Source organism: Anastrepha obliqua, chromosome 2, assembly GCF_027943255.1.
Source record: "Anastrepha obliqua isolate idAnaObli1 chromosome 2, idAnaObli1_1.0, whole genome shotgun sequence".
Classification (NCBI taxonomy): Eukaryota; Metazoa; Arthropoda; class Insecta; order Diptera; family Tephritidae; genus Anastrepha; species Anastrepha obliqua.
In genome coordinates, this window is record NC_072893.1 from 97,981,627 (window position 1) to 98,006,809 (window position 25,183).

Consider the following 25,183-nt stretch of genomic DNA (forward strand, 5'->3'; position numbering starts at 1 on the left):
GCCAATCCAATAATATTGGCGACCGCCGTAGCCGAATGGTGCGTGGCTACCACTCAGAAGTGCACAGGCTCAAATCTCTGTGCACGAAACACCAAATGATGGAAAAAGTGTTTTCTAATAGCGGTTGCCCCTCACCAGGCTATTGCAAACCTCCGAGCGTATTTCTGCATGAAAAAGCTCCTTATAAACCACACATCGGCCGTTTGTAGTCGACTTAAAGTTGTGAGTTCCTCCATTGACGGGAAAATATCAAGATGCACGCCACAAATTGGAGGAGGAGCTCAGCCAAATATTGCAATGCTAAAGGTTTTTAATAACTTGGAAGTTAAAGAAAATGAAATAGACAAAATGGTCTGGTAGTGGTGTAATTGAGTCCATCTGTAATTTAAACTTGATCATTTTTATTTTGAAAGGGTTGTGATATCACCAACCGTGTACATCCTTCTTCGTTCTCATTACCAACAACTTCTATGTACATAAATCATTTTTCTACCTCCCGAAGTATCCCCGAGGATCGCATTTGTAGATTTTCCATTCCTGTAAAAGGCCTAATTAGTTAAAAAAAACTTCGGTCACATTTTCATTCTTTTCTTTAAAATTAAATAATTTATTTCGCCTAAAATATGCATTCCTAATTTAATTTTACTTAGAACTACACATTTTTTCAATATTATTATTTCCTTATTTCAATTAATTATTACATATTACATACAAATTAAAAGGAAAACAGTGAGAGATTTGAAAATATTTACAGAAAATTTGTTAGATCGAAATTAAATTAAATATTGTCTTACAAATGCGTGGAGGAGAAACGGAGAGCCATGTTTTTCCATTATAGCTTTAGTTGGATGTAAAAACAGCTTTAAATGATTGGTGTCTTAATGATAGTATTGACAATAATATTTTTGTTTTCTATACAATTAATATAATCTTTCGTTAAATTTTTTAGTTAAACCAACGCCAATGAACTAAGAAATTCCAAAGCTTTGTGATGAAGTCTAAGAGCTTTTATTTGACTTTAAATGACACAAATTTTCAAGGCTTTCGTTCAGCTAACGTTGTTTCGATTCCTCGGCTATTTCGCGCTGCCTTCCCCGGCTTATATGTGGGTAATTCTATAAATACGGGCTCATAGCTGGGATCTTCAGGTCGCAATGCTCGCGACTCAGTGAGCATCACATTCGTGTAATAGGTAACATCGCTGAGTGCGCGCTTTTGACCGAATCGCTCCACACTACTCCTACTGTCACTATTGCTCCCAGCCTTCCCCGTCTTATCCACCCTCATAAGCTTAAAAATGTTACGTTGCGTCTTCGATTCAGCTGTTGCGAGGTCTGTTATCGGTTTGAATGAAGTTCGATTTTGCTCCACGCGTTTATCGCGCAAAAACAAAGTTTCTTCAAAGCGTGGAATATATCGTGGTTTACGTGGTTCTTCCTTCAGAGGTGCTGGTTCCTCGCTATCACCAACCTTACTGCCGCCCACATTGAAGCCGAAGAATTTCGGTGCTTGCACGGATATCAATGGTAATAGTGTTTCTCTAGCATAACGTTCCGCGCGTTGTAGCAGATCGCCAAGACGGAACGGAAGCAACTGGACAGTGATAGCTTCCTCCTGTAAAACGGACTCTGGTCCGTTACGTACGACAGGTGGAACTATTTTTATGATTTCAGGCGCTTTTGTGGCTAACGTTGGATCAGTGAAGACCATTTCTTTCGCTTTCTTTATCCTTGGTGTTGTCGCTTTTAAAACAGGCTCAACAATCTCTTCCGTTGTTGCACCATATTCCTGAAGATTACGTGCATTCTTGAGTCCAAGTCGGGCTTCATTTAAAACTGGTTCAAAAATTTCAGTTGGTTCGATGGAGAGACTGCGACTCGACTCGCCAACGTCTTTGTCTAATGAGTTTGACCCTTCTAAAATGGGTTGCCAAGGTAAATCATGGTCAGCATATGAGCTATTCTCGTCCAACCGGAAGGAAGTACCAAAATTAAAATAAACTTTGCTCTGCTTGGCGGCATCTATGCTATCAGTTTCCGCATTATGCGCGCTCTCTTGTCCGCTAGAGTCCGGTACCGAAGTAGTGGGCACATTATAAGCACCATACTCTTCTTGGTTTTCCAACTCACAATTCCCCGATAGCAGTTTTAGACGCACTGGTGTGCCGGACGACAGTTTTGTTGATGGCTTGCAAAGTGAATGACAGCGACCAAAGCTATCAGTTAATACAACCTTATCAATATCCCAATGCGGCAGGCCCTTGGACAGCCAACCGCTATAGGATTTGTAATGCAAACTGAGGGTGGTTGGAAATCCCAAAGCTGGGTGTGGAACTATAATTTTCGAAACAATATCACCAGCGAAGAATTCTGAGTCGTCTTTTCTGTTAAATTAGTTATCGATTAGAAAGAGTTTGGTTTTTAGAATAAGGGAGTATATTAAGAAACTCACTCTGATATCTTGAATGTTTCGTTTAACCCACCCTCACCTTCGAGTGTGGCTTCTAAGCGGCCGATCGTCCTTAGAGGCAGGTCATTGAACGAGTTAAATATCTCCAGCTTGAATTGATGCGCACAAAATGGCTCTTCTTCTCGAGTTACTAGATATAGTTGTCCACGACCTGTCGATCGATTGGCATAATAGCCCATATTACCGCAACGTGGCACCCCTTCAGCGATGTCTTCATCATTCTGGGCGCATGGGAAACAGTCGCCTTTAATAAAATCATCATAGCTGTTACATGGATAAGCGGGAAACATACATCGCGGAGCGACAGAGTCGATGAAGAACTTGTATGCACGCCGATGGTTGCAGAGAGAACGACCCTCCTCCTCGTCGGCCGTTTGGGCAGCTATAAATAAGTGGAGTATATGTAGAATACCGAACATTAATCTTACGTAAACTTAAAAAATATACTTATGTTAACTTTCAAACTGGTTGTTGGGGATTTATGTATATCTCAAAATTAAATCATAACTATCGAAAAAGTTTTCATTAATCTCTCTTTTCACTTACACCAAATGAAGTCCGTTACTGCACCTACGAATAAATTCGAACAACCCGTCTGCACGCGCCCTCCATTCGGATAAAAATCCACATGTCCCATTGGCTGCCATGAACCCAACCCTCCTAGTATTAAGTTCTCCCCATTCGAATGTATAACATCCACAAACTCCGCATCTGTACTATCCAGACGGACCTTAGGATGTTGGGCTTCAAAAAGCGGGCCTGCAGGATCCAAACCAGTAATACGAGCTAAGCCCGGTAATTGAGAGCCAGCAAAACCAGACACATGTGCTCCCAAACTAAAACCAATTAGATGTGTCCTGGAGAAGTTCAGACCTTTGTACTCTTTCAAGTTATGTAAAAGCATGGCCAATTGTTTGCCAACTAGACGAGTATTGGAGGCAGCGCGCACGTAATTCGGAAAAGTGGCACCGTTCTCCCAATCCACGCATATAACAATGCAGTCTTCCTACAATGAACAAAAGTACAAATTTGGAATTTTAAATTTCCAATTTATAACCTACCACCGCCATCAACGCCGTCTTCATTTCATAAATCCATACATGCGGGCAAGCAGAGCCGAAACCATGCACGATCACACGCACCGATAGCTCATCGAAACCATGTAGTTCATCAAGCGACAGTGGAGTGCTTTTAAAGACGCTTCGCTTTGTTGTTGTCGTTGTAGTTGTCGTAGCTGTGGGTTCATCGAGTGTATCATTTGTCGAACCTGCCCTGCGTCGTATCGAATGCGAAGCCATGGCGATACTGTCAAAAGCGTTGGTCATGTTAAGAAAAGGCAACTCCATGAGTGGTCTCTCTGAACGATTCTTTGTGGAGTAAAAATAAAATTTCGTGTTGATATCTTCAGGTGACGAGGGTAACATTTCCAGGTACGCAAAAGGACCAGAGTCCTCAAAACAACCGAGTTCTCCATAACAAACGCGCTTCACGGCACGTTTTGATCTTAAATATAGGAATAAATTTTGTAAGTAGCATCCAACACATATCTAGTTTCATACCTGCGATTTTTATTACGTTGCTGCAACAGTTCATGTTGTCGAATTGATTCTCGTACAGCTCGTACAATATCGTTATTTTTGGTAAATCTTTTAGCTGAAGCATCTTTGAGAATGTCTTTCGTAGGAAGATGATTTTCCTGTACCTCTGAACAAACTAAAAAAGATGGGATTTGAATTATTCTTATTTACATAGATATTATATTTAGGAAGAGTTTCAAGCAAATATCTATACAATGAAAATAGTCACAAAAAATAAAATCTAATAAAAGCACAGTAAAATACCTAACCTGAGAGAGAGAAGAGAGTCGAAATATATCTATAATACCAAAGAAGTCCCCATTTGGAGTTATGAGAGTACGAGGATCGACTATTGAATAACAAGAATAAAGTCCGAGACGTAAAACAATAAAAATATGATCCGAATGGTGGAGGAATCAGTCGTGGGCTCTCCACGATTGCAATGCACCAGTATTATATGTAAATCTTATCAAAATGGTGTTAGATTTGTAGGCTGGATCTTATGAGACTTCTATCTCTTTTCTAAGATGAAATCTGCATTAAAAGGATCGAGATTTAAGTCCATTGGAGTTGTTAAAGAGAAAGAGACACAGGTCCTGAAGGAGTTGACAGCAGAATGCAGAAGTGTTGTGAGTCTTGTGGGTGCTGGGGACATAGTGAGCGTGTATACCATACCATATATCAAAGGTAAGTAAATAAGCATAAAGTCAAAAATTTGTATGCGCATTCTTACTCTAAATAATTTCAAACTCAATTTTTACAAATTTCGTATGAAAGCTTAACCATTAGGAAACACTCCAATTTACATTTTTCAGCGCAGTGAATTTTTTTTTTTTTTTTTTAATATTCATTTTTATTGTAACTAGTTAACAAAAATAAACTAACGAACAATTTTCTTCGGTTTTTGTATAATACAATTAATATGATGGTGCTTTGCACAAAACTTGCAAAGGAGTTGATTACTGCACGAGGTGGTGCGGCTTTTTGCGTTTCAGCCTTACAAACCATTTTTGTTGGTCAGTGAGGGCTGAGGCTTCGCTGTTGACATGATAAGATAGCCTATTTATATGAGATAGGACATTTTTTTTAATTACGACGGCAACTGGTTCTATGCCGAGATCGCGTTCGAGATCGCTGATGCGTACATACCAGGGCGCGTTAGCAGCGCATCGCAAAATTTTATTCTAGAACCTTTGAATTTGAAGTATGTTGCTGTAGCTTGAGCAACCCCATAGTTGTATCCCATACGTCCAAATTGGTTTTAGTATTTGCTTGTAGAGAAGTACTTTATTGAACATGGATAAAGCAGATGTTTTACCCATAAGCCAATACATGTTTCTGAATTTAATATCGAGTTCTTCTCTTTTCTTCTTTGCGTGAGAACTCCATCTCAGTTTAGTGTCAAGAGTCATACCCAGGTATTTAGCCGTGTTATGATATGGGATTTGCACTCCATTTATATATAGTGGGAGATATCTGATTTTATTGTACGTAAAATCAATATGAACGGATTTGGTTTCATTTAGTTTTATTCGCCAAGTAACTGTCCACTCATATATTCTGTTTAAATGTTTTTGAAGATTTGCAGTTGACTCAATTTGTGTATTTCCAACTGACAAAATAGCGGTATCGTCTGCAAACGTTGCTATGACGCAGTTCTGATTGGTAGGCAAATCGGATGTGAAAACTAGATAAAGGATGGGCCCCAGAACGCTACCCTGTGGGACACCAGCTTTAATTTCTTTCAGGTCAGAATACGTGTCGTCGTATTTAATTCGAAAGAAACGATCGGTTAGATAGGATTTTAAAATGTTATAATATTGAATTGGTAATAGCTCTCTTATTTTGTTGAGAAGGCCATCGTGACATACCTTATCGAAAGCCTTAGATACATCTAGGAAGACAGCTGAGCACAATGTTTAGGGCGAAAGCCAAATTGATGCGCTGGTATCAGATTCCTCTGCTCAATAATATTGTTAAGGCGTTTGGCAAGCAGTTTATCCAATAGTTTTGACAAAATGGGTAGGAGGGTGTGAATTTGAATTAAAGATTCAACAATTCTAGGGCTGAGGTATGTACTCGTACGTATTCGAAGACTCATTTTATATTTTGAAAAGTGGAGGGGATACATTTTTTTTTGTTTTTTTTGCTTGCTTGGAGACTCATATTCCAAAGTCATAACTTCTTTTTGGTTTCATTTTGAAGTTAAAAGAATGCATTTTTTAACGTAGAGAGTTTTCAATATAACCGTCGAATTACTTTTAACCATAAACTTATTTTTAAGGAACGGAAAAACTATTGTATTAACTGCTACCTATTGTAATTACTAAGTAAAAGAGTTGCTAATTAAGCTTGAAATGTGTCCAGTATGATTATGCCGTATAAAATTTAACATTTTCTATAATATTCAAACTCGCAACATGCTGCCATATGAGTTTTATTTGTGTTGTTTACAGGAACGTGAAATATTCTAAACATTACAATTCGAATTAAACATTTCAATTACTTATAATAATAAAAATTTGCTTGTATTAAAATTAGTTTTATTTACAAAATTCATTTTCTTAACTTCAGAAAGAAGTTTTCAGCTCCAATGGAACTAGAGGTATGAGTTTTTGAAAAATTGCAATATTTTGTACACAACGTTGTAATTATAGTTTTCACCTTTATTATTTTCATCTCCGGGGCTCTGGTTGAGTTCATAAAAACATGCTCATGAGCAGATTTGAGATCGCAACCCTAGGGAATTCAAAGATAAGGAAAAGAGTCAGTAGAGGAACTCTTCAAGGTGAAGTGCTGCCCCCTCTCCTCTTGGTGCTGGCAATAAACTTTTTGCTAATGAGCCTAGAGTAGTGGGGACAACACGTCATAGCCTATGCGGATGATGTTAGAATGGTAGTAAGACGGAAATTTCTCAACACTTTGTAAAATCATGCAGGATTTACTAAACATGGTTGAAAACTGGCCAAAAGAAAATGGCCTAGCTTCAACGCAAACAAAACTGAACTCATTTTATTTACTAAAAAACATAGGATTCCACGAATAACTCCTCCGACTCTAGGTGGTACGGCACTGTCATTTAGCAATGAAGCCCGCTACTTAGGTCTACAAGAAACTCAGATTTACGTCAAATGTCGAAGATGGAGTAAAAAGAGCGACAATAGCACTCTACTCTTGCAAAAAGTTAAAAAGACTAAGTTGGGATCTTCCCCTCTATCGTATATTGGCTTTACACAGCGATAGTAAGACCAATCCTAACATGCGGTATACTAGTATGGTGACCGGCTTTAGATAAGAAATATATCAAAAGACCATGGTAGATGTATAAAGAATGGCCACACTTTGCATCTGCGAGACCATTAGGACTACATCTACATTATGCTCAACATATTACCAATACAGCAATTCGGGAAGCAAAAAGCTGCCAAGTCAGCTCTTAGATTAAGAGAAATCGATATACTCAGCACAAAGCGTAGAGGCTTATTATTACAGAAAATGATGTAAACATCTATGCAGATGTCTCAAAGCTAGACAACAGAGTAGGTGGAGGGGTTTACTCCAATAAACTCGGAGTTAGCCAATCATTTCGTGTACCTGATCATTGCAGTGTACGAGTATTTTAGGCGGAAGTCACTGCCATAAAAGAGGGACTTACGGTAATAAAAACGAGAGTATTATGCACAAATGAGGACTTCACTGTCTTAACACAGACGAAGAGGAAACAGTCAGACACCTTTAATGTAAGTGTGAGGCTTAGCCAGAAGGAGGCTCCGCACTCTTGGTATGGCATAAAGCGGATATAGCGGATACAGCGGATATAGCGCATCTAAAACTAACGAAGCTTTACTCGCTTATTAAAGCTACCGGATGGTTTAAAAAGAACGTTCAACTTTAAACTGATTAAAAAAACTACCCAATATTTAAATAGGTTTTCTGGATTCGCAACTGCATACGTAAATTCAGTTTATAAATTAAATTTATATGGCTCATTTTTTTTATTTAAATATCATTAAATCTCATGAGTAACTAAAACAGATGTACTTGTATTTGGAACTCTATAAGTAGTTGAAGTACACTGTACGTATTCATAGCCATTAAATATTTTTATTTCTTTAGTCAAATAATTTAAATTATTTTAGAGAAGTTATGAAGTGCAAATATAATAATCATCGTAAAATAGGTATGTGAGTACATAAGTAAGGAACAAAATAACTTTTAACTGCTGTTGTAGTATGACAAAGTGAACTTTGTAAGACATTTAGCAAAACAACCTCAAACCCATTTGAATATTTGTTAGGCAACGACCACAAATAAAGTTACGTTTTTATATCTTTGGGACTTTGAGATTTATTTATGTTTGTTGATATTTATTTTAAAATTGTTGAGCACAAATACATATCTTTCAAATGAAAGAAGGGAAAGGGAAAAATGCAAACTAAACATTGTATCAGAAAGATCAAGGCCTTATGATAGACGATGCTTTCCATTTCAATTCAACCGGGCTATTCGGGTCATGTTCTTCGATTTCGATGTAACTCAAATATGTTGCTCTCTGGTCAAAATAATGAGACACGTATTTTTTTGTTCGCCCGAAAAAAATTTTTTTCAAGAGTTATCGGCAATTTTGTTTTTCGGCTCAAACTCGATTTTTTTTAATTATATAAGAAAAATTTTTTTTTAAATGCCCATAACTTAGTCAAAAATGAACCGATTTTAATAATTCTGGGTTCAAAATGATCGTCATTACTTACAGGAGCGACTTAGTGTAGAAAAAATTGCAAAAAAGTAGTTAAAAAATTTTTATTTAGCAAAAAAGAAAAAAAAAATGAAATTTTTTCGAAATTCAATATTTCAAAAAGTGTATTTTTTTTTTATAACTTTTTCCAAATCAAAAGGACATCTCAAACTTTAATTGAGCTGAATGCCTAGTAGCTAAAATGAGTTGTTTTTGAGTAATGAATTTTTGAGTAAAAACCCTGTTTCGCAGTTTTTGTTTTTTGCAAAATAAACCATTTTCAACTTCTTTTTTGCAATTGTTTCTGCATGAAGTCACTCGTGTAAGTAATTACGATTATTTTGAACCCAGAATCATTCAAATCAGCTTGTTTTTGACTAAGTTATGAGTAATTAAAAAAAATTTTCTTATATAGATTCTTTCCATTTCAATTCAAAAGGGCTATTTGAGACATGTTCTTCGATTTCGATGTAACTCAAATATGTTGCTCTCTGGTCAAAATAATGAGACACGTATTTTTTTGTTCGCCCGAAAAATTTTTTTTTCAAGAGTTATCGGCAATTTTGTTTTTCGGCTCAAAATCGATTTTTTTTAATTATATAAGAATTTTTTTTTTTTAACTGCTCATAACTTAGTCAAAAATGAACCGATTTTAATAATTTTGGGTTCAAAATGATCGTCATTACTTACACGAGCGATTTCATGTAGAAACAGTTGCAAAAAAGTAGTTGAAAATTTTTTATTTTGCAAAAAACAAAAAGTGCGAAACAGGTTTTTTACTCAAAAATTCATTACTCAAAAACAACTCATTTTAGCTACTGGGCATTCTGCTCAATTGAAGTTTGAGGTGTCTTCTTGATTTAGAAAAAGTTATAAAAAAAAAGTACACTTTTTGAAATATTGAATTTCGAAAAAATTTCAATTTTTTTTCTTTTTTGCTAAATAAAAAATTTTCAACTACTTTTTTGCAATTTTTTCTACATTAAGTCGCTTCTGTAAGTAATGACGATCATTTTGAACCCAGAATTATTAAAATCGGTTCATTTTTGACTAAGTTATGGGCATTTAAAAAAAAATTTTTCTTATATAATTAAAAAAAATCGAGTTTGAGCCGAAAAACAAAATTGCCGATAACTCTTGAAAAAAATTTTTTTCGGGCGAACAAAAAAATACGTGTCTCATTATTTTGACCAGAGAGCAACATATTTGAGTTACATCGAAATCGAAGAACATGACCCGAATAGCCCGGTTGAATTGAAATGGAAAGCATCAGACTTAAATTTAAATTATGTAGCGAACACTTCTTTATACTTTTTAATGGTAATGGCGAAGGCAAGACAGCTGAAAAAAGGTTCTGATATGAGTCCATAATACATGGTAATAACAAGTAAGGAAGTGATAAATATGGTCAGCGGTTAAAGCAATTTGGTCTACAACTTCTTTAAGCCACCTTAAATCACTTGATGACTATTCCAAATCGAATTTTTGAAGTAACTGTAAAGAGTGATAATCACACACATTACTCAATAAAAGAAATAGAAGTTTACAGCCAAGGTGTCTTTATATCACATCCTCTATGGCCTTAAGCAAAGCTTTTAATCACTTTTCTTAGAACATAATTATATTATTGACATAAAAAACTTTTTTTTACGGTTTTGCAAAATAATTGGACACAAATCAAAAGGAAAATATTTGGCCTTAATGAGAGAGACGTATTTAAGACGTAAGATATGACAAGGATGTACATCTTTATATCTATAGAGGCTCAACTCCCAGGGTGAAAGGAATTTTAAAAAAATTTCGTGCAGCAATGTTTCGTGCTGCTATTCATAATAATTCATGTGACTAAATGTATTTATTTGTTCCATTGAGATTTGGATACACTAGGGAATGCTTATAAGTTTATTTGGGCCCGCTAGGCGGCCGTAATAATCGTATTATATGAAAATAATTATATATCTAGATTCTGTCAAAAAAATATCGAGAATTATTCATTTAAAAAGCGCGTGTTACACATATAAGCGTGATCTGTCAATTAGCTTGTGCTGGAAAACCATCATTTAAATTTGAGGGAGGTAGCTCGTGACCTTAGCGTGTCTCACGAATCGATTTGCAATATTTTTCAAAATCAATTGAGCATGAGATGCATGGCTGCTCGACTCGTTCCAAGAGAGTTGAGTTTCTTTTAAAAAATTCATCGGAAGAAGGTGGCTGAATACATGCTTGAGCAAGTGAATTCGGACTCAACATTTATCCAGCGTATCATAACAGGTGATGAGACGTGGCTATATGAGTTTGACATGCAAACCAGTCAACAGGCGGTTGAATGGCGCTATCCACATGAGCCGAAACCATGTAAAAGTCAGTCAAAAGGGAAAGTCATGCTACTCGTATTCTTTGATTATCACGGTGTTGTGCACTCCAAATTCGTTCCAAATTATTCTACGGTAAATAAAGAATATTATTTGGAAGTTATGCGACGTTTGAGAGAAAATGTGCGTAGGAAACAGCGCAATTTGTGGAAAGAAAACTCATGGATCATGCACCATGATAACGCAGCGTCTCACAAGGCTCATATTGTGAACACTTTTTTGGCCAAAAACTCTACAAATATCATCGAACCACCACTGTATTCACCGGATTTAGCCCCCTGTGACTTTTTCCTTTTCCCAAAACTTAAATTGCCAGTCCGCAGACGCCGCTTTGAGTCGATAGAGCTGAAGAAAAACTCTTTAAACGCTTCTAAAAGGTGATTTGATGACTGGACTAATGGTTGGTATATGTATAGGGTTGTTCAATAGGTGCGCTTCAACTTTTTTCCGATAGGGAGGGCGAACGACGCAATATTTTTTATTTTTCGCTTGTCATTTGTAAACTTCATTAGTATACATTTCATCATGGAATGCTACACACTTGAGCAACCATTGTAAATCGTACAAATTTTTTATGAAAATAATCGTTCTGTTGCTGCTACTTTAAGAGCATTACGGCCATTTTACGGTCCATTTAACAAGCCGTCCCGTTTTGGGGTTATGTAAAGTCTCTGGTCTACAGTAACAAGCCGGCGACGATTTGTGAGCTCAGAGCCAATATTGAACGCGAAATTGCTGGAATTTCAGCCGATTTATCCAAAAGAGTGGTCGAAAATTGGGTTCAACGATTGGACTTCGTAAAACGTGCACGCGGTGGTCATGCAAAAGAAATAGAATTTCATACTTAAATGTATATGTTCAAGCTCGATAATAAAAAAAAAATTAGTTAAAAAAGTCAAACCGTTTGTGTTTTATTCAAAAAAGTTCAAAAGTTGAAGCGCTCTTACTGAAAAACCCTATATATTGCTTCGAATGAAGCTTATTTTGAAGGCAACAAAATGAATTTTGATGATTAAACAATTATTTTGCATTTCGAACAATTTCCGGTACTTCTTTGACTGAATGTATGTAAAAAATATACACGTAGAATCGATGATACAACCTTGTTAAGTGAACGGAAAACGAAGCGTAATGGCAAAAGAAGGTTATAAGCATAGAAAGTAAGAAGTACGAGTAGCATGTTATATGAGAGCCTCAAGCTGGCAATAGCATGAAAAATGTGGATCAAATAAATATACAGAATTCCCAAGAAAGAAGTAGCCGTAGTGTTGTTTTCCTACATACATATATATGCTCTTGAGTGGGGAAACCCCCACTGAAGATGGGAAAACGAGGCATTAGAATAAAATGCTTTGACTTAGCGGCAATGCAAGAATGTATAATGTTCTCATTGAAAACCTATGGACCTGTGTAAAAAAATTCTTCTGCTCAAAACTAGACCGCAAAAAGAAAGCCAAACAAAAACAGGTGAGATTTGTGGGAAATTAAATAAGAGGACACAAATTTTCTTTTCACTAGAGACAATGGAACTCGCAAATTCTTGGGCTTTAGAATTTTATGAAATGATGCTAACTTTTGAGTTTCAAAAAGCACTAAAACTTAAAAAAAAGCGTTTACACAACTAAAATCATAATTTTTTTTAAATACGAAAAGTACATTTTTTTCTTAACAGCTTAAATTCAACAAAAGTGAACATATATTATAATATAAACATAATTCAATAACACAAAATCTGTTCATTCATAACGATTCTGTAAACCAATTAATTTCAAAGTCTATTTCCTCTTCATTTTCAACTTGTGGTCCTAAAATTGACATCAAGGTACCATTAACGTATGTATAGCGTTTTTCAATAGGTGCGCTTCAACTTTTTTCCGATAGGGAGGGCGAACGACGCAATATTTTTTATTTTTCGCTTGTCATTTGTAAACTTCATTAGTATACATTTCATCATGGAACGCTACACACTTGAGCAACGGTTGCAAATTGTGCAAATTTTTTATGAAAATAATCGTTCTGTTGCTGCTACTTTAAGAGCATTACGGCCATTTTACGGTTCTTCAGTGATGAAGCTCACTTTTGGCTTTGTCAACAAGCAAAATATGCGTTACTGGGCAGAAAGCAATCCACACGTGATTCATGAGGCACCGTTGCATCCCGAAAAAATCACTGTTTGGTGCGGTTTACATGCCGGCGGCGTAATTGGCCCATATTTTTTTGTTGACGATCGCCTCGTTACTGTCAATGGAAATCGATACCGCGACATGATAAACGATTATTTTTGGCCGCAATTGAATGGTATGGACTTAGACGACATGTGGTTTCAACAGGACGGAGCCACACAGCACACGCTACAATTGATTTGTTGAAGAGTAAGTTCGATGAGCGCATTATTTCCAGAAATGGACCGGTCGAATGGCCGCCGCGCTCGTGTGATTTGGCGCCTCTAGACTATTTTCTTTGGGGGTATGTGAAGTCATTGGTCTACAGTAACAAGCCGGTGACGATTTGTGAGCTCAGAGCCAATATTGAACGCGAAATTGCTGGAATTTCGGCCGATTTATGCAAAAGAGTAGTCGAAAATTGGGTTCAACGATTGGACTTCGTAAAACGAGCACGCGGTGGTCATGCAAAAGAAATCGAATTTCATACTTAAATGTATATGTTCAAACTCGATAATAAAAAAAAAATTAGTTAAAAAAGTCAAACCGTTTGTGCTTTATTCAAAAAAAAAGTTGAAGCGCTCTTACTGAAAAACACTTTATTTACTATCGATGTTATAATTTAGGCTATCTGGTATATTCAGGGCACATTAAACATGTATCATAATAAAAATAAAACAGCTCATTTGATTTGCTTATATTTATTTGGACGGTAAATTGTCAAAATGAATTGTTTAAATTAATCTAAACTGTCTCTAAATAGACTACAGAAATTTTGACATTATAGAGACCATAAGTAAAAACAAAATACATTGCTCTTGCTGTGTTAATTGTCACAACAACACTTTTCATGCTAATCTGTTTTTTATGTGGAGCAACGCAGTTACTGACAGAAAGGACAAACGGTTACGACTTTTGCTTTTAAAAGTATGCATTGTGCTGAAAACGCGCTCAACTTCTGAATTTGAGTTTAGAAAAAATACACTTTTTTTTCGTTTAGATACATGTATACGAGTATGCTGAAATTACCGCCCGCCTTTGCTTCAAATATGTCTTTGCTTTTACCAGAGGAGCAAAAATAATTCGAAAAATTACAAATTTCAACGTTGGCTTTCTTGGTATTTTGGTTTTCAACATACATTCGATATGTTTGCAGAATAAAATTAAGAGGAGATGTGCTTTTTAAATGAGCATTTACACACATATATGATTTTCCCGTCAATCACTCTATGTTTTGGCACTTTTTTATGCATTCATAAAGTTTTCGCATGACACGTGAAATCTTTTATTATTTTTTTATTGTTTCATTGTTTGCCAAAAAACTTAAAAATTTGTTTAACAAAAATCTCATCATAGAAAAAAGTCTGTTTAGCAATAATGATTTTCCACATCTTGAAAATATTTTTTTTTTTCCTTGTTCACTCCACTCGGAAGCATAGGGCCTCGACAAGACTCAGTCTTGCATTGGTTTCATTAATCTATTTGCTTTCTGGCAGGGTAGGTGATTAGCCTACCGCTACCAGTCCTAAGTAGTGGGAATGCCCACTTGTCGCTGCTTAGGAGGAACCCCTTCTTACTGCTTGGAGCGCCATCTGTGTGTCACATTTTTCTGGCAGAAGGTTCACACAGATGGTTGGGGACTTCGCGAAATTTAGTGTCTTTGCGCTATTACCGCGATTGCCCTCTTCATCTTGCTGGCGTTACTAATGCAATGTGTAACTGTGTCTTTTTTCTTTGTTTTTTGCTTGTTTTAGCAGCCACAAGCAAGTAATGCGCTGATTTTTGTGCGTGAGTAAGGATTGGAAGGATAAAGTTGTTGGGTGCCTGCCTCTGAGATGGCAGGCTAGTGCACTTACGCTAGACTACCGAGGCCACACAAAATATATCGGGGGTTTTTTTAAGAGCTTGAGAACTTAAAATGATAATACAAAACAGAAGAATTGTCGAAAAGTTTTTTTTATTATAATCTGGTAGATTATTTCATAGCATTCATTGTTTGGTCTATTCGAACAGTCCAGATTTTTACTACTTTTTCCAATAAATCATCAATAGTGGCTTGAGTATTGCAATAAATCGATTGTTAAGCGCACTGTATGACAAGTTTCGCCGTCTTGTTGGAACCAAATGTCGTCGATGTTTAGCTGATTAATTTGTGGAAAGTCAGCATAGCTCAAAAGGTGGTAAATATTATACACTCTAATAAAATTGATTATTTGAACAAAGTAATAACTGTGTTTTTGTTATAACTTGTAAATATCCTACCAAAGAGCATATCTGAATGTTATGGAAAAATAAATTAATACCTGTTCGTAGGCAAATATTTTGTAACATACCAGAATTATCGTAAACTAAGTTACAAATCTCAAAGTTATGTGAGAAGTATTCGATAAATTCCAGCTTCGTTAAGGTTTGCAAACGTTTACTCTCTGCTAAAAATTCTTATAAGTGCCGATTGTTTGTAATCAATTTTAAGCCGTTGGAAAGCATAAGAACGATATTGTCTCGAACCTTCTTGTTTAGTGTAAAATGAAAATAAAAAAGTTATGTACATATAACAAAATTAAAAAATTTAAACTTCCAACCAAATGAAAATATAATTAACCGTTCTTAAGGGATGCGTTGGCTGGAGCAACTTGTATTAATGGGATCTTGTGATTGCATATCGCTGAGACCGATAGCGACTCAAGGTGAATGATATTATGTATATACACACCCCTTCGAGCAGTTTTCAAACTTTTCACCATTATTAAAAATAATTCTGAACATGAATTTGTACTTGTTTCGCCTTAAGGGGGGGGTAACGTTTTTAAATTTTTTTTATTTGATTTTTTAAATGATGAACCTTTCAAGAATATTCTGTGAAAATTTTAGATGAATCGGAGTAAAACTTACAAAGATACAGCCATGAAGGTGTTGCTACCTACCTGGCTCAACCGCGTTTAGCGTTAGCGTTACCGATCCTTTTGAAATTTTGAACACTTTTTCTGTAGATGTTTTAAAAGGTAACGCCGAAGAGTTTTTTTCGAATTTGTTGATACTTTTGTTTTTACGGTAACTAATTCACCGATTTTTTACGCGAAAATTGTGTTTTTGACCTTAACGTGTTCCCAAAAATTTAAAATTTTTTAATTTCAAAAAAGCCTCTCTGCGTTACCCGGAGAAAACGTTTATCTAACGAAATAACTTTGGTTTTTTGATTTCAGATGATTTAATATAACACCGAGTTATGAGGGGCACCGCAAAACTACTTTTTTGAGATGCGTCCGAATAATTTCTGCCATTGCCGTATTTTTAAATATTTTTGGATGAAAATTTCACAAAATATACTTCAAATGCTATAGTTTTATGTAGTAAAAGATTTGACGAATAAATTTTAACTGTGTCATCAAAAAAAAAATCAAAAAAATGTGCCTTTTTTTCCATGAATTAACGTTACCCCATTCGAGAAATTATTGAAATCAAGTAACTTGTAACTAAGAATTTACCAATAGAAGCAAACATTATTAATAATAATAATTTCTTTTAAAAATAATTTAAAGAAATTTTAAAACCCAGGTAAAAACCCTTGCCCCATTTATGCTCTATGTCAATGAGTAAAAAATTAGGAAAATACAACGTCACAAACCAAACATGACACAGACAAATGTACTTGTAAATAACTAGTAATAATTTGTGGCAAAGATGTTGTAACTTAGTTTTACATTTAAAAAATTAATTTTAGGCTTCTAAAATAAGTATGTATGTAAATTTTAAAGTTATTTCTCATTTAAGACAAAAATAGAAAGCAACTCTAATTGTAACGAATGGCAGGAGTGCATAAAGTAAAAAACGTTAAATGATCGATAAATGTGGAGGAAGCGCGCATTATTTATACAAAACGAGTGTTTCAATTAATTTACAGCATATTTCCTAGAACATAAAGTTCGTGTTAGACGTAGCAGTTATGGCTTGATTGGCAAAAAATCTTGTTTCAAAATTCCAAGAGAGCATTGCAAACGTGCAATGGGCAATTGTGACAAAATTTACGTAAGTGGTACTAGTTAGTGGTATAAATATTATATTTTCTCAAAACATAAGCAAAATCTCGCAAATTCTAATTATTTTGACTTAAAAAATGTGAAGGAGTTAGCATAGTGGTGCGAGCGTAATAAGAAAAAAAAATAATTAGATTGCAATGAGAAAATTATTATTATTTTTAAAACCCCGAATGCATGCAAAGTAGAGCTCTTCATAGAGATATAACGAATAATGATTTAAAACGCAGATGTCAATATAAAAACAAAAAATGTTAAAATATTCTGCCACTATTGCGTCATTGCCGAATTGCAAGGTACTCTCTTGCAAATTATATTTACTCGTACATTTTTATTGATGAAAATTGTGAAGTACGCCTACTGTAAGAATGACGATGTTGGTTCAATGACATCACCAGTACGTACTCGTAACCTTTTGTTCTATTCTTCTTCTTCTTCATTGGTGCAATAACCGCTTAAACAATTTTAGCCGTACTTAACAAAACGCACCAGATGTTTTTTGTGTTTTGGGAAGCCAATCCTTTTTCAGCTGAACTTTCCAACACAAAGGGACCTTCCTCTAACTCTGCTACCACCAGCTGGTTAGATTAGATTAGATTTGTGGGGGGGTTGGACAAGTCCAAGCACTCAGTCAGTAGACTATTGTACTACACCCGGATAGATATCAGTAGAAAGAATAGAGATAGGAAAGATAAAATGTGGATGGTAAGAACGGAAAAATTAGTTTGAGGTCACTTTTCCACAAATCTCTTGGATTCATTGATGAATTTTAAGAGATCCGGAAGAGTAGGAACTTTGTCCATACTCAGTGTATTGCAACCCAATAACCTAAGTCTGATTCTGGAAAATGCAGGACAGCTACACAGAAAATGCTCTGCAGTGTCGTCATTCTCAAGAAAGGATAGGCATATCGGGCTGTCCACGACCCCCATGGTAGCCATATGCTGACCACAGACGTTGTAGCCTGTGATTACACCCATCAGTACTCTTAGGTCCTTCCTGCTGAGTTTAAGGAGAAAGGTCGCTGTTTTCCTGTTTGGTTCTTTCACAAAGCACTTGGCTACTCTGCACGAGTTCTACTCAGACCATCGACCTCTATGGGTAGACCTCTTGAAGTCGTCAATCCATAGTTTTATAGATGTGGAATTGACACCTAGAAAGGGTTCAGGGCCTAGTGACATACTTGCAGAGCCTTCATTTGCCAATTTATCAGCTAACTCCTTTCCTGCAATACCACAATGTCCAGGCACCCAAATAAAGCTAACTTTTTTGTGTTTTGCAACACTGTTCAATTTTGTCTTACATTCACCGACTAATTTAGAAGAGCAGCGTGGGTTAGCAAGGGCTTTCAGTGCAGCTTGACTGTCACTACAAATTCCAATACTGTTGCCCCACCACTTTTTCTCAATTAGCTAGTACGGCACATTCAAGATGGCATAGACTTCCGTAAGGAATACCGTGGCCATCTGTCCTGTGGCATAGGAGTACTTAGTGTCTTCGTCTAAATACCATCCAGATCCGCTTCCATCACTGGTTTTGGATCCGTCGGTGTAGAAAGTGTGCTGGTATCCCGTTAATAGATTCTCTGGACTTAACCATTGATCTCTATCAGGGATCAAAACATCATACTTCCTAGCGAAGCCAACGGCAGGCATCCAATTGTCCACTGGTATCGAGAACAGTGTGCACCGCTCCGATAACTGGTGGTATATCTAACAGTGACCAGTGCTTACTTCATTTCCCCAGACTCCTTGAGCCTGTACGCCACCTTCATTGCTTCCCTTCGAATTTGAAGGTCTAGAGGTTGAAAGTTGTCGTGCTCATGGCACCTGTAATACCCAAGCACACACTTCTCTGTAGCCTGTTTAGGGGTTTTACTCTGGAATTAACCATTGTGACTTCCCACCATACTACAGGGCGTATGTAATAATGGGTTTAATCAGGGTGATGTACAGCCAGTGTACTATCGTCGGTCTTAGACCCCATGTCTTGCCAAAGGTTCTCTTACACTGCCAGAAGACTTTTAGTGTTCGAGAGACCTTCTGCTCGACGTGCTTCTTCCAGGTAAGTTTACTATCTAGGATTACTCCTAGATATTTAACCTAAGAAGACAGTTGTAGTGTTATCCCTTTCAATGTGGCCTTCCATATTGCGTTTCCTAGTGAAAAGCACTAAGGTACTTTTTATAGGATTCACCGAAAGACCATGCAATTCGCACCAATACTCAATCTTATTTAGAGCTACCTGCTTTTTATTGCATATAACTTCAAGTGATCATCCTGAGATTAATACGCACACATCGTCTGCGTAGGCTTGGATGTGTCCAATTTCCTGCAGATCATTAAGATGAGAGTCCACCCTTCTTAACCTCAACCCTGACTCCTTCATCGCTTTCTGGATAGCATAGAGTGGATCCATCTGACAACGATTTCGTGTAGTCCATGACTTCTGATAGGAGAGCACATAGAGTCAAAGGTAGCATTGACGAAAGCTCCTTCAATGTCCACAAACACACTAAGTGTAGACTCTCTTGTTACCAGCCCCTTTTCGATTATGCTAACGCTCTCGTGCAGAGCCGATTCGCAAGATTTCCCACTTTGATAGGCATGTTGTCTGACATTGAGAGGGTTTCGACTTAGAACCCTCGTCCTAATGTGCTTCTCCACCATACGTTCCAGGCCCTTAAACATGAATGATGTCAGGCTTATAGGTCTGAAACTTGTTGGTAAAGCGTAGCTGTCCTTGCCTGGCTTTGGGACAAATACAACTTTCACCAAACGCCACAATTGTGGAACGCAATCGTGCGCAAGACATGCCGTAAAAATTCTTTTCAAAGCCTTTATTAGTTGTTCTCCGCCTCGCTTAAGCATGATTGGGTAGATGCCATCGGGTCCTGGGGACTTAAAGTTTTCGAATGACGAGAAGGCGAACCTTATCGTTTCCTCGTTAACTATCCTGGATGCAATAAACCAATCACGTCTACTGGTAATTATATTGTCATGATCAGATTGATCGATAGAGCTTTGACCAACAACATTCCTGGAGCCAGGGAAATGTGTTGAAAAGAGAACATCGTTTCATTACGATCCCTGCACTATGTCTATATCGCTGTAAAGCTCATATGATTCATTGTTTCATCATCTGTGATATTCGACCTCGCTAATGTGCAAAGATCCAAAAGTCTAGAAGTCGAGAGTCTTTCTCTCAAGCACTTGAATGTCGTCTCATCCATCACCCAAGCTTCTCCGCCATACTAATTGAGGATACTCAATTAGGTACCTATATGGTCCAAAGTAGTACTTGTTAGCAAAAGAAATTGTCTATTGGATTCTATTCTATTGGCCTTGGGAAAGCTCAAAAAAAGGATTTTGGGTTGCCCCCGCCCAACTTTAAATTTTTTCGTACACTTTATTTAAGTTGAAATTCGCTACATTTAACATTGTCAGAAATTGAGGACATACGCTTCGACTTAAAAAAAAAAAAACAAATATGAAGGCATTAGCCTCAAAATCTTAGGGGATTTGGTTCAATGATATATTTTAATACATATAATTATTTTAATTAAATATTATTACTCAGATTACAACGGATTTCGGAAATGTAAGCATTCACATTTCGAAAATAGCATATTTTTCATTTCAGTTGAAATCTACTCCAATTATTGACATAAATAAATTATATTTACATTCAACATTTTTATACAAGAAAATAAAAGTAAACAAACCTATAGAATTCATGGGCAAACGAATAATCGTAAAAAATGTAATATCCTTAAAATATACTTACATCTTGGCAGAGATTCGTATTACGACAATTTTTTTTTTTTATCAAACAATCAATCACTGAACAATCCCTCTCAAACATGCTTTATTATATTGAAATCAAGCGTTTGAGCGGTTGTTTGGTGTATTCTAGAGCAGTTGCAGATGACTCACATCTTGGCAACCATGGAGGTGTGCTTCCCTAAGGACAAACTGAGATAGGTCACTGCCAATACTGGCTGAGGGTACAAAAGATCGTGAAGTGGAAATAGAAAACTCATCTTCGTTCATTCATTCAGTGCCTGGGATCGAAACTCGCTGTACGCAAGAAACACCAAATTGAAAGAAAATCTGGTAAATGGTAAATCTCCAATTGGATTTAGGTACCTCCATTTGTCGAACAACATCAAGTCAACACCATAAATCGGAGGGGGAGCTTATCAAAGATCCAACTAAGGATGTGTGCACCAATTATATATATACCAATTATATATATGTATTATATATGTATGCAGTTAAGACATAAATGTTAATTGAATGTCCAAGAGCTCTCAACTTATCGATTTTCCTAACTCTATCGCTTGGCGCTCTTATTCCGCCCAACTTGGCAATTAGCCCGTTTTCTACATTTTTTTTTACATGAACAAATATGTACCATCTATTTATTTAATTTGAAGTCACGATTATGTGAATTACTTCGTGGTTTATTTTTATTTTATTTTTTTTTCTTATATCGTCCGTCACGCAAATATTTTTTTCTTGTCCAGTAACGTACGTTACGAACAGTGCTACACGACAGCACTAAATTGTAGGCGACAAATGGATAAGTACAAATCGTTATGTAATACTAACTATATGTGGATATGTAGGTACCATTTCTTTCTTTGTTTTTTAAATTTTATTTGCTCGCGTGTAGTTATTATAAAAATTTATGTGCTGCTAAATTCAACAGTGCGTATTAATTGCAACACTCGCTGACGGCCAGCATATCCGAATGAATTTGTACGTGACTATCATCCCGTTAGTCCCGGGTTCGATGCCCACTGTGAACTTTAAATATAAAATTTAGGACAAAAGGTTTTTTTTAATATTTACTTATTTGTGCATATCTGAGGAAAAAAACTTCAAAAAGCTGCTTTACTTGTAAAACTGTATCATAATACACAACAAAAATTGGAGAATAAGCCTGAACTTTCAAAAATTATATATGTAACACATGGGTTGAAAAGTCCCGGGTCTAAAAAAACACATTTTTTTGACGCGATAACGTCATATAATTCGATGTAGCTGGCTGCACGCACCAAAAAATGGCAATATAAAGCCAAAACGTTCTTTTGTTAACTTTACAAAGCTAACTCACGCAACTTCAGTTTCGATCATTCAAAACGATTTTGTGGATTTTTTCGATGCTTTCTGGTGTTACGGCCTCGTTTGTAAAGTCGGCAAACTATCGTTTTATTGTTGTTTCTAATGGAGCGGAATCCACTTAAAACTTTTCACTGGAATGGTATTCGCTTGAATGGTATTTTTCCGTTCCAGCTTTACGTACGTACATATACATGATACCTCTACTATAAACCAAGGAAAATTATTCCAATTTGGTACAAATAATCAAACCAGAAAACTAAGTATGCCGCAATTAAAATTTTAAAATATGGGTGAAGGCGCGGCTACTTTTGTGTAAATGTGTGTACATCGGTATCGTCTTAAAAAAAGTCGCTCAAACTTGGACCACTACTCATTTAGTTACAAAATAAATATTATTGAGATCGCATAAAAGCCACGTAGACTTTTTATATATTAAGATCGAAGTTCCGTCAATCCGTCTGATATTACAAGCTATAACTCACGTTATCTATGACTTTATATATTGTATAATAATTCTAAGCATTAACAGCCGACCGAAATTAAATTTTACTAAAATAGAGCGGAATCAGCCTTCCTTACATCGTTTAGTTAATATAAAAAAAAAGATCCCGTGAGGTGACCCTGTGTGGAATGGCAACAGTTTGATCCAACATAATGGCCTTGAACACATTTTGTAGAATTTAATAACTTTCAAATAATTAGGTTCTAGTCCCGAAGTGGAAAATTCATTTATATATACATATCTGATATATCATGTCAAACATTATTGTGGTACATTTAAGACCACTATCATGTCATGATGCTTTTCAGGGCCTCAATCAGCCTGTCTCCTCCTTGTTAAGCATTGCTGGATATATTCCGTCAGGTCCGTTCTCAAAGGAAGACAAGGAAAACCTTATAGATTATTTTGTCACTACATATATATATATATATATATATTGTATATATATATATATATAATTGGCGCGTACACCCTTTTTGGGTGTTTGGTCGAGCTCTTCCTTCTATTTGTGGCGTGCGTCTTGATGCTGGTCCACAAATGGAGGGACCTAAAGCTTTAAGCCGACTCCGAACGGCAGATATTTTTTATGGGGAGTTTTTTCATGGCAGAAATACACTCGGAGGATTGCAATTGCCTGTCGAGGGGCGCCCGCTATTAGAAAAATGTTTTTATTAATTTTGGTTTCACCGAGATTTGAACCACATTCTCTCTGTGAATTCCGAATGGTAATCACGCACCAACCCATCCGGCTAAGGCGGCCGCCCCTCTGTCACTATCCGGCTAGCAATATACCAGCTGTACCTAGAGGTTCCACCGTTGCTACCGTTATTGTTCATGCCACTCTCTTCTTCAGAGAGAGTTCTACTACCCGGAAAATGGGTTTCGAGTAGAGCATTAAGCGTTTCCGATTTGGAAATGGTGTATGAACCATCAGGTTTTCGAATCGAATCCAGCCTTACTGAGCGGTCTAGATGATGGACCTTACAAAGTCTCGCTGTTTCGCACTAACCGATTTCCACGGTTTTGCATTCGTTGGAAAGATCTCGGGCTCCGTGAGGCTTAGAGCATGTACTCTGCTCAGTTAATTTCATGTGGCATTTATTATGCGCACGTTCTTTCAAACGCTAACTTAAAACCGTATTGTGTTCACTGCGAAATTGTGAAATTGAAGTTCAAGTTATTCGTTTCCTAATAGTTCAATTGGAAACCATCAAATCAATCACGCGTATTGTGCAAATTTTTATTCAACTTTAACAGCAGGCATTTGTCCTTAAGGTGGTAAGTTGAACTGTGTAAATTATGTGGATCGTGCATTTGAGGTTAAATTCACCAGTCATCACCACATGTTTCCCTTCACAACCAATTGAGTTATGGAACAAATACAAAGACGACATATGTGAAGTTATCTTGCATAATCCCAACATGCAAATAACCGATGAAATCTACAATGAAGGATTGATTCTGATTGAGGCTCAATGCTTCACTATTGCAAACAAGCTACTGATTGAAGTAGGAATGATTGCGCCAAATCGATCGATGTACGATGCATTCAACCAAGAATTAAATCGAGAGCTGCAATACAATGTTGATACATTGCAGAAATTCGTCCGAAATAATGTGCCGTTGCTGAATGAACAGCAAAAACAAGTATACCAAACATTAATGCAAGCGGTGGACAATAATACTGGTGGTCTATTCTTCCTGGACGCGCCTGGAGGAACAGGGAAAACATTTGTAATTTCATCGATTTTGGCCACTATTCGATCAAGATGTGACATAGCTTTGGCGTTAGCATCATCAGGATTTGCGGCGACTCTTCTAGATGGCGGTTGTACTGCACATTCTGCGCTTAAGTCGTCACTCATCAGGTATTGCGGCGACTCTTCTAGATGGCGGTCGTACTGCACATTCTGCGCTTAAGTTGTCACTCAATTTAAGCACAATTGATACTCCTGTAATATTTCCCGATCCAGTGCAATGGGAAAATTGTTGATGCAATCCAAGCTCATTGCTTGGGATGAGTGCACAATGGCACATGAGAAATTACTTGAAGCACTTAACTTCACACTGAAGGATCTTCGGCGAAATAACAACATCTTTGGCGGCTTGATGATATTGGTGGCAGGCGATTTCAGGCAGACGTTGCCAGTAATTCCCCGTGGAACGCCTGCATATGAATTGAATGATTGCCTGAAGGCATCAC

General features: G+C 36.6%; 1 protein-coding gene across 8 annotated transcripts in view; it reads right to left on the minus strand.

The window, feature by feature from the left end:
• Nucleotides 1-622: 622 nt before the first annotated feature.
• The window catches only part of LOC129237608 (uncharacterized), a 90,869-nt gene continuing 66,308 nt past the window's right edge, over nt 623-25,183 (minus strand). For all 8 annotated transcript variants that reach the window (XM_054872443.1, XM_054872445.1, XM_054872444.1 and 5 more), the window contains 5 exons: nt 4,029-4,182; nt 3,531-3,972; nt 3,016-3,475; nt 2,452-2,851; nt 623-2,383 (listed from right to left, as the gene is read on the minus strand). In XM_054872443.1, coding sequence (XP_054728418.1) covers nt 1,036-2,383; nt 2,452-2,851; nt 3,016-3,475; nt 3,531-3,972; nt 4,029-4,182 — 2,804 coding nt within the window. In that variant the 3' untranslated portion in view covers nt 623-1,035. The remainder of the gene's footprint in view (nt 2,384-2,451; nt 2,852-3,015; nt 3,476-3,530; nt 3,973-4,028; nt 4,183-25,183) is intronic.